Source organism: Accipiter gentilis, chromosome 4 (genome assembly GCF_929443795.1).
Source record: "Accipiter gentilis chromosome 4, bAccGen1.1, whole genome shotgun sequence".
Taxonomy (NCBI): domain Eukaryota; kingdom Metazoa; phylum Chordata; class Aves; order Accipitriformes; family Accipitridae; genus Astur; species Astur gentilis.
The window spans coordinates 23,755,269-23,770,517 of NC_064883.1; the positions used below are offsets into that span (position 1 = coordinate 23,755,269).

Sequence of the window (15,249 nt, forward strand, 5' to 3'; positions counted from 1 at the left end):
CCGGGAGTTGCCACCTGCACATGGAGGTAGGGACTGTGCAGGCGGGGTGGCAAGGAGCTCCTGCCTCTTCGTGGCTGCAGGGGTCCCGGTTGCTCCCCATCCCAGGTCTGGAGGAGGTCCTGGGAGAAGACCAGCAGCCCACAGAAGTCTCCCGGGGGCAGATTACTGCAGGGAACAGTAGAGGGTTGCAGCTGCAGCAAAGTCCTTGGTGGGGATGGAGGAAAGAGCACGTCGGCACTCCCCACATGTCCGACTCCCCACGTGTCCAACTGCCTGCTCCAGGGAGAGCGCCTGCGGGGCCTGGAGGAGGGAGGTGTGGACCCAGCTGTGCGTGCAGCCTGACGGCCCTGCCCTTCCTCCTCCAGGGCCGGGGGGCCTCCAGGGCTGAACCTGGGCCTGCGCAACCCCACCAGAAGCGGCCCCGCGCTCCTCTCCTCAGCCAGGCCAGGGTCGCGGCCGGGTGCAGGCTGCTGCAGCGGGACCACCAGGCCGACTACCAGTGCCTTTGGCTGAAGGGCAAGATGGAGCAGCCTTGCCTGCCCCTGCAACTGCTCTGACACCATGGCCAGGGCTCATTCCACTCTGGGGCCAGTTTTCCTGCCCCAGCATCGCACAGCCCGTGAAGAAGCAGCAGCTCCCAGGGCCCCAGAGGACACCTACGTGGGTGCCAGTCACCTGTGTCTGTATTTTACCATGGTTTTTTGATTCCTTTTTCCATTGCTGTATTGGATTGAGCAAGAGGGACTGGACGAAACCTCTCTAAAAGCGTAATTCCCTGCTTAAGCTTGTGTTTGCTTAACGGCGGCCTACCGTCAGGTATGCTAGGTCAACAAACATACATTTGGCACACACTATGGTCTTCCGGAGTCTTCTTGTCAGGGGCAAATAGTAATAGATAGTAAGGCTATCTCAGGAAAAGGGGAATAATGGTTTGGAACACAAACACACAGGAAGCTCAAATAAGCATATCCTCTCACAATTTAGGTTTTTTCCTGTTTTCCTGTAAACTCTTTCACTAGATACAGCCTTCACCATGGCCACACTACATAGGATACGCCTTATTCTCTTTCTAAATACAATTGCTCAGCTGAGACTCATGTACAAGATGTCCCTGGCCTTTTCCTTATACATTTGAATCCTGAAATTATCTGCACGTATGCTTTGGAACATCTTTCCCAGTAGTACTGTCAAGTTCACCACTCTCATGTTTTCAGGCTAAATTTAATCTTCCATTCATGATACAAATTGTCTTCTGAAACATCTCATCCTCAGTAACTATTGTTACAATAAGAGTGATATACAAATATCTCCCTGGATTTGGTTCCATTGTCAAATGCTCTGGAAATCCTGCTTGCAATTTCAAGGTTATATTGAAGCTGCAAGTCACACTCCATAACTGAAAAATAATGAAAAATAACCATTGGCCAGGCTGTGTTTGTAATTCCTCATGATTTATAATCAGTTTCAAATAGCACTGGCCTTCAGTAAATAAAAATGTATGGTTTTGTTTATTTCCATGACTAAGATTAAATCTTCTTTTTTTTTTTTCCTCTGCGTATACCTAAGTTTTGTTAACTCATAAACTACTGTGATCATTTGTTTTTTCTCACTGTTTAAAAGAACTACATCAACATATGCCCCGAATCCTCCACGGATGATTTATTCTCAGGTCTGAAATGTCTAATTAATTCCTTCTATTTCTCAATTTTTTCAATAATTACATGCAAGGTCATCGTGACAACACTCTCAAGAAGCTACATTAGGTACATATTTCTCTTTACAGTTCAGCACCCAAATATTGTTGGAGAACACAAATTGCAGAATATTTTCTTGTGATTTACTTGGGGTTTGTGCTAACTTTTCTTCAAGTATGTTATTATTTGTGTAACACGGCATTTACAGTGTTGTTTGTCCAGCTTCAGCCCAGAAGCACAGTTTCTTTCTACGGGTGCTCCAAGCCAATGTTTTTCATCAGATCTAAATGTCATCTGTATAAATCTTACTAACCTGAAAGGCATGAAAAATTTATCACATTTTTCCTCAGGTGCCAAACGCAGCCTAAATAGACATCTGAGAAAAGAGTGCAGCTCACAAAGGTTTCATGGAAGTTCAAAAAATCTCCTTTTTTCTTTTTCCTAATATGAACACCCACCAGGAGCCTTACTAAGGACAGAAAGGTTATTTGTCACTGACCATATCTCCCCTTGGTAGTCTAACAGACCTGTTTTTTTCCTTCAGGTCTATCTATGGACAATCAAGGGGTTTCATCTATCTTTTCTATAACTACAAGAACTACTCTGCCAGTTCCTCCAGTCATCTCAGAGCAATGAGGGTATCCAGCTCCTTCTTTAAGCATGGCCTTACAATATGAAGGGCTCGCAGAAATGTGAGAATTGTTGGGCAATTCAACCCTTTCCTACATTATTTAATATTCATGAGGTATTGATCCACTGGGAAATGGCTTCAAATTCTTTCTCAGACTTTTTGCTCATATTCTTACATAGGATCTAAATGTTTACATCACCTTGATGCTCTGAAGGGCATAGCACTTGTCCTTTTTTTCCAGCTGTTATGAATTTGTACGTTTATTTCTCATGTATCTTCTGTGGGGTTAGCCTTGTGATTTTAAGCTCTGTGAGTCAACTGTCTTCCTTTCCCCTTCCTGTAGATTTTATTTTGAATGTAATAACACTATTTTTGGCAGCATGTTAGTTGATGGGTCAGCTGAAAAAGAATACTACACTGTTTAATCCCAGATATGTCCACTGTCTTGGTGCCTTTTGCTCCTGTAAGAAATTCTGAGATCACTTCTATATTTTATGTTCGCTACATCTTTTCCTTCTCAGTATGTTTTCCTAGTTAGTTTCCAGTAAGTTTTCCAAAAGCAAGCTGATGTAAAAAATATTCTTCTTTTACTTTCTTCCTCTTTATTGGCACACATTGCTTGCAAATGTAAAGCACAATATTATTTAAATGCCCTTCAATTCATTTTTGAAACTTCTTATAAAATCTCAGTGCTAGTGGGACTCTCTTAGCCCCTTTCTCCTATCCAGACTATGAACCAGTCCAGTGATTTCTTGATGCTCAAGGCATCTGTTTTGAATTATGTCCCATTCCAAACAGATGTGTAACATCAAGAGCTTTGCATCCTCCCAGAGGCTTATCCCTTAAAGACCCATTCCTCAACATGTATCCATCGCAGGCTCTGGCTCCACAGGATCGCTGTAGCTGCGGAGAATATATAGAGAATCTCAGAGATCTGTTACTTTCAACGATCCCCATGTCAAATTCCTTTCAGCCCGATGTGACATTCTTCCTGTTCCTACCCACAGCTGGAATGGCACAGGAGATCCGTGACCCAAAAAAAGCAGCTCTCCTTCCAGGCAAATAGTTGCTTTTGCACTTCTACAACATTCTTGCCTTCTGCAACTCTCAGGTTAGGCTTCCAAGAGTCGGGGAATGCAGCCAAACCTTAGCTCTGGACAATAGCCAAGGGGCAAGTCAGTACCAGCATGACAAAAGCAACCATAGCTTCACCTCAGCTGTAAATACAAGGGCTGGGACTTTCCCCGGGACTTTGACGGGAAGTTCTTTCACCCCGCACAGACAGACAAGGCTTGCAACATCCCCTCGTGGTACCCTCCCCTGTGCGCTCGTCCTGGCTTCCACTAGATAAATGCCAGGGAGGCTGTCAGGGTTTCTGCACTCTGCTTCGGGCAACAGGACCTCTCTGCAGCTCCCGAGGTCTCTCTTGCTCCAGCGCCAGCAGCATCTCACCGGCTGGGAAAGCACTGGCTTGCCGAGGGGGATTGCAGAAGGCTGAGTGCACAGGTGAGTTTTACACAGACAAGCCACACATTTCTCCCGCTTCTGCAGGTGGGAACAGGGAACAGAATAGCTAAACTATCAACCTGAGAAGTTTAGGTGGGCTTGAACTTAAATTTTTAAGTCTCCTGATAAAATTTTACCTCAGCCTTTCTCCCTGCTAGACAAAAAAATACAAAGCCAGGCCATGTGTCCTGGTTTTGTATTGACATTATACAACCTATTAGTCACTAAGAGCTGATGTAAGGAAGCACTGAGACATAGGGAAGGATTTGTGTCTGTAAAAATGAGGACAAACCAGAGCTTCAGATTAGTCAATTGGTATTCAGAGAGCTTACATAGCAGATAACAAGTTTATTTAAGCTTCCAGAGGTGTTTGCTATAGTTAAAGAAGTGGAGAAAGCTTCTGCAAATAAGGATTGGTCAGTGGGGTTTAAATGATGAAGCGAGAAAGTGAATTTTCCTCCCTAAGCCAGGGCCAAAATTCTGGTTTGAATTTTAGTAGCAAGTGCAGGTACTCCAAGGGAGTCTGATTTACCCCAAATCATAAGTTATCACTAATAACAGTTGGAACTAATGATTCTTTTCACTTCTGGATTCATACGGGGATTTCATGTTTTCTCTTCCCATTCAGGCGGCATACCAATTTTAATCCTGTTTAATATTTTATAAGCAAGGGGCTTCAATGCTGCAGAAAGAAATGGATTTTTCTTAAATATTGTCTTATACCAGCTTCACATTATTAATTCAGAGAACATATGCAGCTGTCAGAACTGTTCTTCAGCTTTGATATAGGAAAATTTCATATCCCCTCTAAATCTGCAACACAAACTGTCACTCAGACTATAGGCCAATTTTTTAAAGACTCTTGAGACTTTATAAAATGATGCAATTAGTGGAAGATGTAAATTCTTTTTCAGATGTGGCCTTCCTGAAGCTCCTAGATTTGTTAATAGCAATGATTTAGACTAGCATGAAGTAGTACTGTAACTACATACTGAAATATTTCAATAGTCATTGAGAAATCAAGCATCCCTGTACTTTCTTCCTCCATATTGGAATTTTCTTTTACAAACATATTAAGCACTTTTCGTATTTGTACAATTTTAGGCAGATGGCACGTTTTTAAATTACTTCTGTTAGTTACAGGAAGAAATGATAACCAGATAAGGGGTCTACTTCATGTTGAGAAATTATTAACAAAGTGTGTTGCCTACATTATTGTTATATTTGAGAGCAGGAGCTCACTTGAGAACTGACTCTGCTGCCCTCCAGCACGTACCATGCCATGTTTCACACTGCAGAGCAGGTTGGGGACGTGCAGTTTCAGCTGCTCTTGGGTGAAACAAAACAATCCCACTACTAATGGCAATTAAGCTCACAGGACCAGAGCAGAGCTAGTCCAAAGTAAATGTCCCAGCAATGTAACTAGCATTGGTGCTGGGGGCTCAGAACCACCTTTTCCTCTGTACAAACCCAGTCCCTCAAAAACACAGATAGCAACTGAGGCTTTCAGGGAGAGTAGTTAAAATATGCATATTTTAAGGCCTCTCTCACCCCTTCCCAGTCTATTTTTTATTAAAAGTTGTTTATTTGGTAACTTCAAGATTTGAGCCAACTGTTTCTCCCATTCTGTTCTTAGTTACAGTGCTAGCAGAGTGGAACTGCAACATTTTGAACGTTTTCTTTTCTGTGGGACATTTTATAGATGTTGGCATTTTGACTTCATTTTTATTCTATTTCGATTTAGAATTTAGATTTTAGATTAGCTCGCTCCTATCTGCTGCTGCAGTTTGGGCAGGGTGCTCTGCCAGGGCTGCGGCAGGCAGTGGGTGGCAACTCGGTAAGCGCTGGTTATATCAGTGCTTCTTGGAAACAGAGGAGGAGCGGGAATAGGTACCCGCAAAAGCATTAATTAGAGGACTGACAAAGCTGCCTCCCAACCTCATAGTGACTAGTGAGTACAGCCCTGAAGACACAGTTGCAAAGGTGGCTTCCAGCTATTTTTTTTTACTTTACTAAACTGTTGAGGTGACCCTCTCCTGGTGGCATTACCGGAGGAATGCTATAACTTTGGTGGTGGTGGTGGTGTGCTGGAGGCACACATTCAGGCTGCCCAGCTCAGGATCGCTCTTCTCAGGCTTGGCTGAGCTGCTTTGTGTGTCGTGCTGGCAAAGTGCTGCAGATCAGCCTGGTTCAGCGAAAAGGCTAGGTCTAAACCTCCACTGGGAGATGCAGATTGCATGAGTTGCTTGAGGAAACATGAGGTTACGGTTAAATCAGGAGTGAAGACAGGTTCTCAGCTCTGGATGATTTCCCTCCATGTGCTTTTTCCAAGTGGAGCAGCCTCACCAGGACAAATCTGGATGTGCAGAAAAGCCATTTCCATAAACAGCATGACATACCATAAAAATGAGAGTATTAATAAATTTTGTTTGAATTCTACAACCTGAACTGCACCAGAGCTTCATATAACTTGGCACTTCAAAGGTGCTTAATTATAATAATCTGCTACAAACTACTTGATCAATGGTGGAAGCGGCTCAGTCATTCACCTCAGACAAGTTACAGCACCTGAGGACTGGGATCAAAGTGTTTTACTGCTGCCTGTCACCAATCCATTAGTGATACCAACTATGTGAGCAAGTTTCTGTACGCCCCTAGATAAACAAGCCTTAAGTGCTAAGAAATTTAGTGGAGAGGTTGATTGCCAAAGAGCAAAACACTTTCTGGCATTAGAGCACAGGAGTGTATGACGAAGGATTTCTCTGGGGTGGTCCCATGCTACAAGGACCGTGAGAGCAGGAAATATGTAAAAAGACATGAGTACTCACAACAAGTGGGTAATTATGCAATAATTGTAATAGCATAAAATGGTAATGCAATAAACACAATTATTTTTTTCAGAAAACCCAGTTCCTCATTTTGTATTGCATTTCCTCGTTGGAGCCGCAAGAGAGGGTCACCCTGCAGGATGGAATTATTTTGTCCAATTTGGCAATTACAAAAGCAGCATGACACTTTGTTTCGTAACTCCTGGCACCCTCTTCTTTCCTCTTCAGCTTAGTAAGAACACACAAGCTTTTCGTTTGCCTCTTCTCCGTATCATGTCCCAGATATCCACCTTTTCCTTCACGCCATTTGCATTAGATAGGGCCTGGCACACTCCCTTCTTGCTTATTGCATGGTCTTGATGTGCAGAACCGAGTATGTAACTTCTGCCTTGACCCCATGTACTTCACAGGGGTAGGAAAAAGAGATACCCAGTGGCCTTGATTGAGACCCAGGAGCGAGTAGAAGACAGAAACCAGGGTGACTTCCCTCTGAAGGTGGCAGCCTCTGTAAAAGAGGGCTCAGGCAGCAGAGATATTTGAGAGATTTTGTGTGAGGTTTCCTATGCCCCTGTGCAGTGGACCATGACACAGGGTAACGCTGGCTGCCCTGTGCTGCCCTGAAGCAATTGGGTGGCAGTGCTGCGCTCCAAGAGCAGTAGCTCACAGGCAGTACCCTGGCAGAGAGGTTTCATTTGTACCAACGCCTGGGCTAGGGGCCGAGGTAATGACCCACTGCTGCGCACACCCATCCCCGCTTGCCAGGCTAGGGAATTGCCAGCAGCAGCTCAGACATCTACAAAAATAGAGCTGAATTCAAAGGGACCTTTGGTAAATAAAAAAAACCAACCAAACAAACAAAAAATACCAAACCCTAGATCTTTCCATTTCTCAGTATAGGATGCTGCCCTAAACAGTTCTGAAAATTTTTTACTAATGTCATCTCTGTTTTACTTTTCATTTTAAAAGCACATTTTTAAATTCAGGCTTCTCAGCAGTTAATTTTTGAAGCCTGTAGCTTAAGGTTGTTGCTTAAAGAGTCCTGAAATCATTGGCTCAATAAGAAGGGGAATTTCTTCCATCTTGAGAAAGAACTAGTTTTTAAAAGATTGCCTGATAAACATTTTTCCTTGCTGAAAAATGCAACGGCATTTAAAACTGTCTCTCTTTTTTTTTTTTTTTTTTTTTTTTTGGTGAGGAACGTAATATCTTTATTTCTGAAAATATCAGTGTTCATTTTGTCCTGAAGGCAAGCATGTCTCTGCAGATGCCACTCAACTGCAGTCAAGTAGGAGAAGAAAATGTGCAAGTCCATGTAAAAAAAAGAAAGGAAACCAAAGGGAGCAAGTAAATACTTTTAATGCACTTCATATTAAGTGAATGAGGGAGCTGATAAACTTATCCACTGTTAAATCACATATCTTTAAACACAATTTAGTGTATAGGCTTGTGTAAGCAAGAACACAGATTAACGAACTTTCTGTAAAATCTCCTTGGCCCCATTCCAGACGTTGCAAATCCACATATATTTGTTTTGGCAGGAAAACTTCATATGCTCCTTTTTCTTAAACTTTTCATCATACTCTCCCTCTCCTCAGATTTCTAAGAGCATAAGAGAGCCAAGAACATCATCACTGCGCTGCAGCAGCCACCTCACATTTGATTTTATCACAGGTGTTATGAAGCAACTGAGGTTCATTTTCTTCCCACTCATGCTACCCTGGTCCAAAAGCAAGCTAACTGAAAATCAACAATTCCATTAGTGTAAATGGGAAGAGAGTCAGGCTTCTCACGCACCCTAGAGCTCGTAATAAATACGTGGCTTGAACTCTTACATTTTTAGTGCTCTGAAGGTCTGGTTTTGGTTGGTTAGCCAACTAATTCCAGTCTCTGTGTACTCTACTGATGAGCTGTCAGTAAAAGTGTCCCAAATAACATCCCCTGCCTTATCCTCCATGCCTTTCGACAGACAACAACATAGGGTCACAACTGAAGAGCCATTTCTCACTTGTTTCCTTCTCTTTTGGTGGTAGACATGCATGTGAGTGTGTGTACATCATGAATTTTTTAGGATGCCCACTATTTTAGCCTGATTTCTGTAGGAAGTGAGATTTCCCTGATTGTGCAGAGGTGTGTGAGTATATGTATGTTTATGTGTGTTCCTCAATCATTTTTTTAGTGATGACTTCAAACAAATAGACCAGGAGAACAGAGGGCTCTGTTTTCCTTATGTTGTGTGAAAAAAAGGCAGCTGAAGACCCCCACAGACGAGTCCTGAAAAATAAAAGACTATATTGTGACTATATACATTTAAAAGACCTAAAAATCCAGAAGAAATGTTATAGGATTCATCTCCCATGATTGGAAACAGCTCCAATCAGCACTTGTAATCAGCCAAGAAACACACACCCCTAGGAAGCCAGGCTTCATTATTTCTAGTGTTATTTCTCTGTGAGACAGAGCTATTTGTTAATGTCTCTAAATGGCAGATAAAAGATGCTCAGGAGAATAGCTTCACAGTGAGGGGAAGACTCAGCAGGAATCCAGGAGGTGCTTCTCCACATGCAGTGGATCTGAAAACACATCTTTCAAGGTCTCAGGACATCTCCTGGGCCAACTGGGATAAATCCAGTGTCCCCTGCGCTGTAGGCGGGTCTGTATCTCCTTCTCACCATTGCTCACCTTCAGGTGTTTTATGAAATATTTTCATTCTCCTCGCAGTTGACTAGCCTGGATTAACGCTTAATACCTACACACCTCAGAACAATACAACAGCCCTGAAAAGACTGAGGAAATTACTCAAGTTATAGCTGGGTCTTACATGTTTATGGGAGCAGCTGGAGGTGGTGAGATTTCCAGCCCTCTCAGTTCTTTGCTGTGATTTAGACAACATTAAGCACATCTATTTAGGCCTATACTTCATCTGTTTGAAGAGCCTCCAGGCAGCTTTAGTGTTCTCCTGATAAAAAGTGAAGATGTGGGAAACGCAATGTCCTCTGCAGGAGGATTTATTGTCTCAAACAATTATTTTTTATCAGCTTTGTCAAAACTTGGAGCCCAGGATTTTCTGCTGAGAAGAACAGCAGATATTCATTTGCTTGAAAGAAAATTAATGAATAATTTGTTGTAATACGTGTGTTAGGAGCTATTCTGCTATTTTCTTTATGTGTTTAAGAACTCGATTAATCATGGGAGAGTAGTTTAGGCACATGCTTTTCAGTTTTAGGTGTGTCAAGCAACAGAAAATGCAGTTTATAATTTAGGGCAGATTTGGTTCTACAACTGTCAGCTTATAAGAAATAGTATTTGTTATAGAGTGCATTCATTCTCTCTCTGTGGGAATGGTAAAATGAAATTTTAAGAAATGAGATTGCCTCAGAGTATTGTACATGTCTTTCTGAGGAGACTTTTTAAATCACATTTCACCTGTTTTCCACGCTACACCAGGATTACTGAATGTTATGCATGTGTGAAATACTTCATAAAGATACTTCCAAAGCTGCATATATCATTACATATGCAAGAAATGATTTCTTAATCTCACTCTTTTTCTACTATATTTAATGGGCTACTAGATGTAATTTTAGTGTATTAGGGCACTTTTTTCTAATATACAACTTTGGATCACAGATGACAAGACAAAGCAGGATTCTCATTTACAAAAAAAAAATCAAAACAGTTGGGCATGACTTCTACTTGCCAGTACATGCAATGAACAGCTCAGACAATAATGAGAATTAACTCTATTCCTGAAAGAAACTGTTTAACTTTGGAGAACTTGACAGCATGGGAAACTAAAAATTACCAACAAAAAAAGTATCATTCCAAACAAAAATATGTACTCATTTACTTTTTGGTTGAAGTTTACCATGCCCATCCACAGGTATCCAGGGATTTGAATGAAACAATGAAAAAAGAGACTTGATACTAAAAACCAAAACAAAAACCTGGCCACTTCCACTGCCTTTGACACTCTTGGTTGTAGGCAGTGTTCTTCATTGCCACCAGCATGAGTACATGCCATTAGCATGGTGTCAAAGCACTGTGGTTACTGCGAGTGCAGCCCACCCATGATTGAGAAGGATGTATGTTTACCAGGTAAAGAACGATCAGGTGTACACAGAGGCCTTGGGGAAGCAAACCTGATTGAACCTGTTTAGTCTGTTCAAACGGGTATGAGGAAGGTCTGCAGGACATGGGACACCTCCAAAGGCTGGAGTGTTCACCAGTTCAGCCATAAGTGCCAATTCAAGATCAGCTCATAGTTGCCCAACAGGATTAAGATATGTAATCACGTCAAGTCTGGTGGCATGTTATGCCTTCTCTCCATAGTGGTGTTGACAATCCGGTTTCAAAGTGTTTTGGAAGAGACATGCTCTGAATCTCTTTTGGTGAAATGAGTTGCAATGTGCTCAGCCCTGCCTGTGTGGTTCAAACTATGTAAAGAAGTTATTGAATCCATGTAAGGAACTGCATGTTTTCAGGTGTTTCCTGACCAGAGAGATACAGAGCTCTGGCTGAAAAAGATCTTTAGCAGAGGCTTGAGGACTTATATATGTGGATGCTGTGTGAGAAAGTTCAGCTGATCCTTGCTGTAAAGACAAGAGATTTGGGAAAAAAGAAAACAGAAACAGACAAATCCTCTGTGTTAAGAGAGCAGTGGAGGTAAGGTGAGATGTAAGAAGTCATGTCAGCAGCTTAAGATGAGATCTACAGGAGGGCATAGTCTGAACCCAAACCACTTACCCCAGATGTCCCCGTTTCACTACTGTACAAGCAGAGTTAATTACCAAAGGTTAGTGAACCTGAGGGAAGAATTAACAACTTCATGCAGCAGGATACTATTAGAGTTCAGCTGTGCAATGGACTAAATTAAACCCCAAAGTGTCAACCCAAGTGTCTCCCCATCATTACAGAAGAATAACCCTCTTGAAATCTGAAGAAACAAGCTCTTTCTAGAAAGGTGAACCTAGAAAACAGACTGTTCATACTGATATTCTAGTACAGGAATCACTGGAATATGCAGTCAATACTGTTGTCATGACTCATGTATAACTGTATATGAACTCACAGATGAATCTACCCCCAGCATGCTATATAATCGGCCAGATGGATTATGTCAGGACTTGTATTTGCCTCCAGAATGTTGTACTAGAACAATGGCAAACTGCTCCAGAGAGGCCTTTCTCATGCCTAGCACTGTCTATTATTTGCATAGTGTAAGAGTCCCTGCTGTTATTTACAAGGAAATAGCAGTCAAAATATTTAGTTTACATAGAAAGAGGGCCTTTGATACTTCACTTTTTAAAGTTATGCTCCCATAATATTTGTTCTTCATATAATCTTTATGACCACCTTCGGGATTATGATTTTTACAATGAGCTTAAAAAAGAAAAAAAAATATATTATAAAAGGATCAGTGTTGTAAATCTTGAGAGTAGCTCCTACAGTAGACAACACCATAACCTACCTGGATCACAGCTGTGCTGGCCATTAACTCTCTTCTTATTCTACTTATAAACCTTTCTTTTACATGGCTATGGCTCAAACGCCTGGCAATGTTTTGGCCATTTATCTTCTCATAGTCTTTATATCCTGCTTCATGTTCTAAAATTCTGCCCTGAATCCAAAGGTAAAAGAACATAGACCCAGTAGAAGGTTTTGGAAAATGATAGAGGGGAAAATACAGAGGCTCTGTCATGGCTGGGAACCACCACAGGCCACCAGATGAGATCAAGGGCTCAAAAATTGACTTGTCTACCTAACAGAATAATAAGCAGAGCATACTAGATTTTGAAGGTGGGAAGGTGATGTTCCATGAGAAGTACAATCTGAGAGGAAAATGAGGTCAGAAGATTTGGCAGCTGCTTAAAGAAACTATGTTAAAAGCAGAGACATAAAGACTGCAACGCAGAGCAAGGACTGCAGTAACAGCCACATGGCTGGACCTGTGAGTTCTTCAGAAACTTCAAACTCAAATAGCATACATAAATTAAAATCTGTGGACAAGCACAGAAGGATAGTACTAATATGTTGATAAGATTTGAAAAGCCAGCACAAAAAGAAATGTAATTAATAAGATACATCTAGAGTAACAACAAGTTTCATGTAAAAACATAAACCGTTAAAGGAAAATCAAGGACAGAATTGATCCACCACTCAACTGAGAGAAAGCTATTGACTAATGACTCCCAGAAAGCCAACTCTGTAATGCTTGTTTTGTTCTGTCTTCACTAGAAGGGTCAACCATGATAAAAGAGTTTACATCAGTAGCAAAGAGCTGAAAATTCTGGCTAGATGACAAAAGAAAGAGATTAGGCTGTGCTCAGGTGAGTTAAACGACCTGAGATCAGCGAGACTGATGGAATTCACCTCACATTGTTCAGGGGATAACTGAAGCATTTCTACAGCCATTAATAACTATCTTTAAGAACTGTGTGGAAGAGCTAAAGTTTTGAAAGACTGGAAAGACAAGAATAACAGCTATCTTTAAAAGTAAGAAGGAGGTGCAGAATTATGGCCCAATCCATTTAAGTACAATTCTCAAACAAATAGAAGCAGCAAATAGAAGATAAGAAAAAAACAGGTTATAGGCACATGGATTAATCAAGAACAAATCATTCCAAACCAACCTCATTTCCTTTTATAACAGGATAACAGGCTTTGTGAATCACAGAGGCTATACAACTTGAGATGAGTGAAGTTTTTAGTATGGTAAATGTTAGAGAAGATTTTCAAAAGCATACTAGGAAAATGCAGCCTGGATTAAACTACAATAAGGTAAGGTTCTGCAGAACTAGAAACATTTTCAGTCTCTCACTTAATCATTGTCAAAATGGAAGACTACATTTACTGCAATATACAGGGGGTCTCTCCTGGCAAAAGTCCTTTTCCAGAATTTCATTAAATGGCACAGACGCTGGAATAGACACTATGCTTATTAAAGCTGACAATCTGACAAAGTTGAAAAGGGCTGCAAGCACATTAGAGGACAGGCTTAGAAATCAAAATTATCTTGACAAATTGAAGCTACAGCTTGAAAAAATATGGTGCTGTTCAACAGGGACAAGTGCAGGATACAGGTCTGAGTCAGAAAAAAACTACAGAAATCAAGGGTGGAACAAGTGGCGTGGGAGCAGTCCAATTAAAGGATTGGGTGTAACAGCATACTAACATTAGTATTTCAGTTCTGATCAGCTGTAGGAGCAGATCACCACTTTTCAAGCTTTGCTTTACACCACAGAGAGCTCTTGGAGCATATGAAACTAGATTCCTTTCCATGAAAGCTGAGCCAGAAGACATACCTTAGGTGCACCCCAACGCACTGCAGTTGCTAACGGGCCCTCAGGCTGTGGTACAAGACCAAAGTTAGTCCGAGGTGGAAACCTTTGACACATGGATAGTGTGAATACCACGTGCTCAGCACCAGCTGTTTCACTCCACATCTTGTTTCCTGTTGCCACACACTACTTGTTAAAGTACTCATAGCCCCTTAATGCACCACTTAATGACTTAATGGCCATGAATCAGCTGTGCTGTGAATAAAACAAATGTGACAGTGGGATGATGTGTTGTCTATGAGGCAAGTGAAGCAATCCTTTTTTACCTGGTAAGATCTCAGCAAGAGTACTGTATTCCGGTTTAGCACCATACTTTTAATTAACAGTTAGAGCAATTTAGCCTAGAAAGATCAGAAGAAAGCCATGAGAAAGATCACCACTCTCAGAAGCATAAGTTGCAGGGAAAGATCTGGGGTTGTTTTATCTAGAGAAGAAAAGGGTGAAATGGTAACAGCTTTCATGTCCAACAAAAGCTGCTGCAAAGAGAAGGGGTATAAGCTGACACCTGTGTCTACCGTGGAGAAGGCAATATAGACTACACATAGGAAAATCTGCCTAATATTATGGCTGAGAAAGCAGTAAGCAAGGAAGACTTCAGGATCTACGATACAGGAAGGTTTTACAAACAGGTTAGACAAGCATCTGTCAGACTTGGTTTAAACATAGTTCATCCTCCCTTAGGGAGGGAGATGGACTAGATAATCTCTTGAAATCACTACCAGAGTTATTTGTCTTGGTTTTTTTTTTTAAATGTAAATAGTAAAATTACTCTTTCCTGCTCCTTTCATCTTGTCTTTCTACATTTTGAATCATTCCATTGACCTCCCATCTGCTATTACATGTTACATCCTTCTGATCCTTCCATTATCCATCCCAGTCTATGTCTCAGTCCCATCTCTGCCTTTCTAGTTCTGGCACTGTACTTCATCTGTGGCATTGCTTTTGCTAGGAAATCCCTCCTTTTTCCCATGTGCAAAGCAATATGCCTGTCTTCATTCAAATTTGTTCATAACCAAAGTATTTACATGTAACTGCTGAACTAAACATTGTACCTTCATTCAGTTCCCCTAGTGTTTATGCAGTGGGTAGAAACAAGTTTTGCATTTAGCTTCTTTTTTTCTTTCAGCACCTCCTTTTATCATTACTGACCAAGTAGACTCAGAGATTACCACCATTTTCCTTGAAATAGGATAATTCAGTGTATAAGAATACAGCGACAATGCAGAAGAGAAAGGACACAGTTAATCACTACA

General features: G+C 41.4%; 1 protein-coding gene across 5 annotated transcripts in view; it reads left to right on the forward strand.

The window, feature by feature from the left end:
- Window positions 1-3,662: 3,662 nt before the first annotated feature.
- Window positions 3,663-15,249, forward strand: part of STEAP4 (STEAP4 metalloreductase) — a 29,619-nt gene continuing 18,032 nt past the window's right edge. For 2 of the 5 annotated variants that reach the window (XM_049798550.1, XM_049798551.1), the window contains exon 1: window positions 3,663-3,831. Coding sequence is in view for 2 of the 5 variants with exons in the window: in XM_049798552.1 (XP_049654509.1) it covers window positions 13,350-13,436 (87 nt within the window). In the remaining 3 variants the exon portion in view is untranslated. Of the gene's footprint in view, window positions 3,832-13,176; window positions 13,437-15,249 lie in introns of those variants that run through there. The other 3 variants (XM_049798552.1, XM_049798547.1, XM_049798548.1) reach the window with 2 other exon arrangements.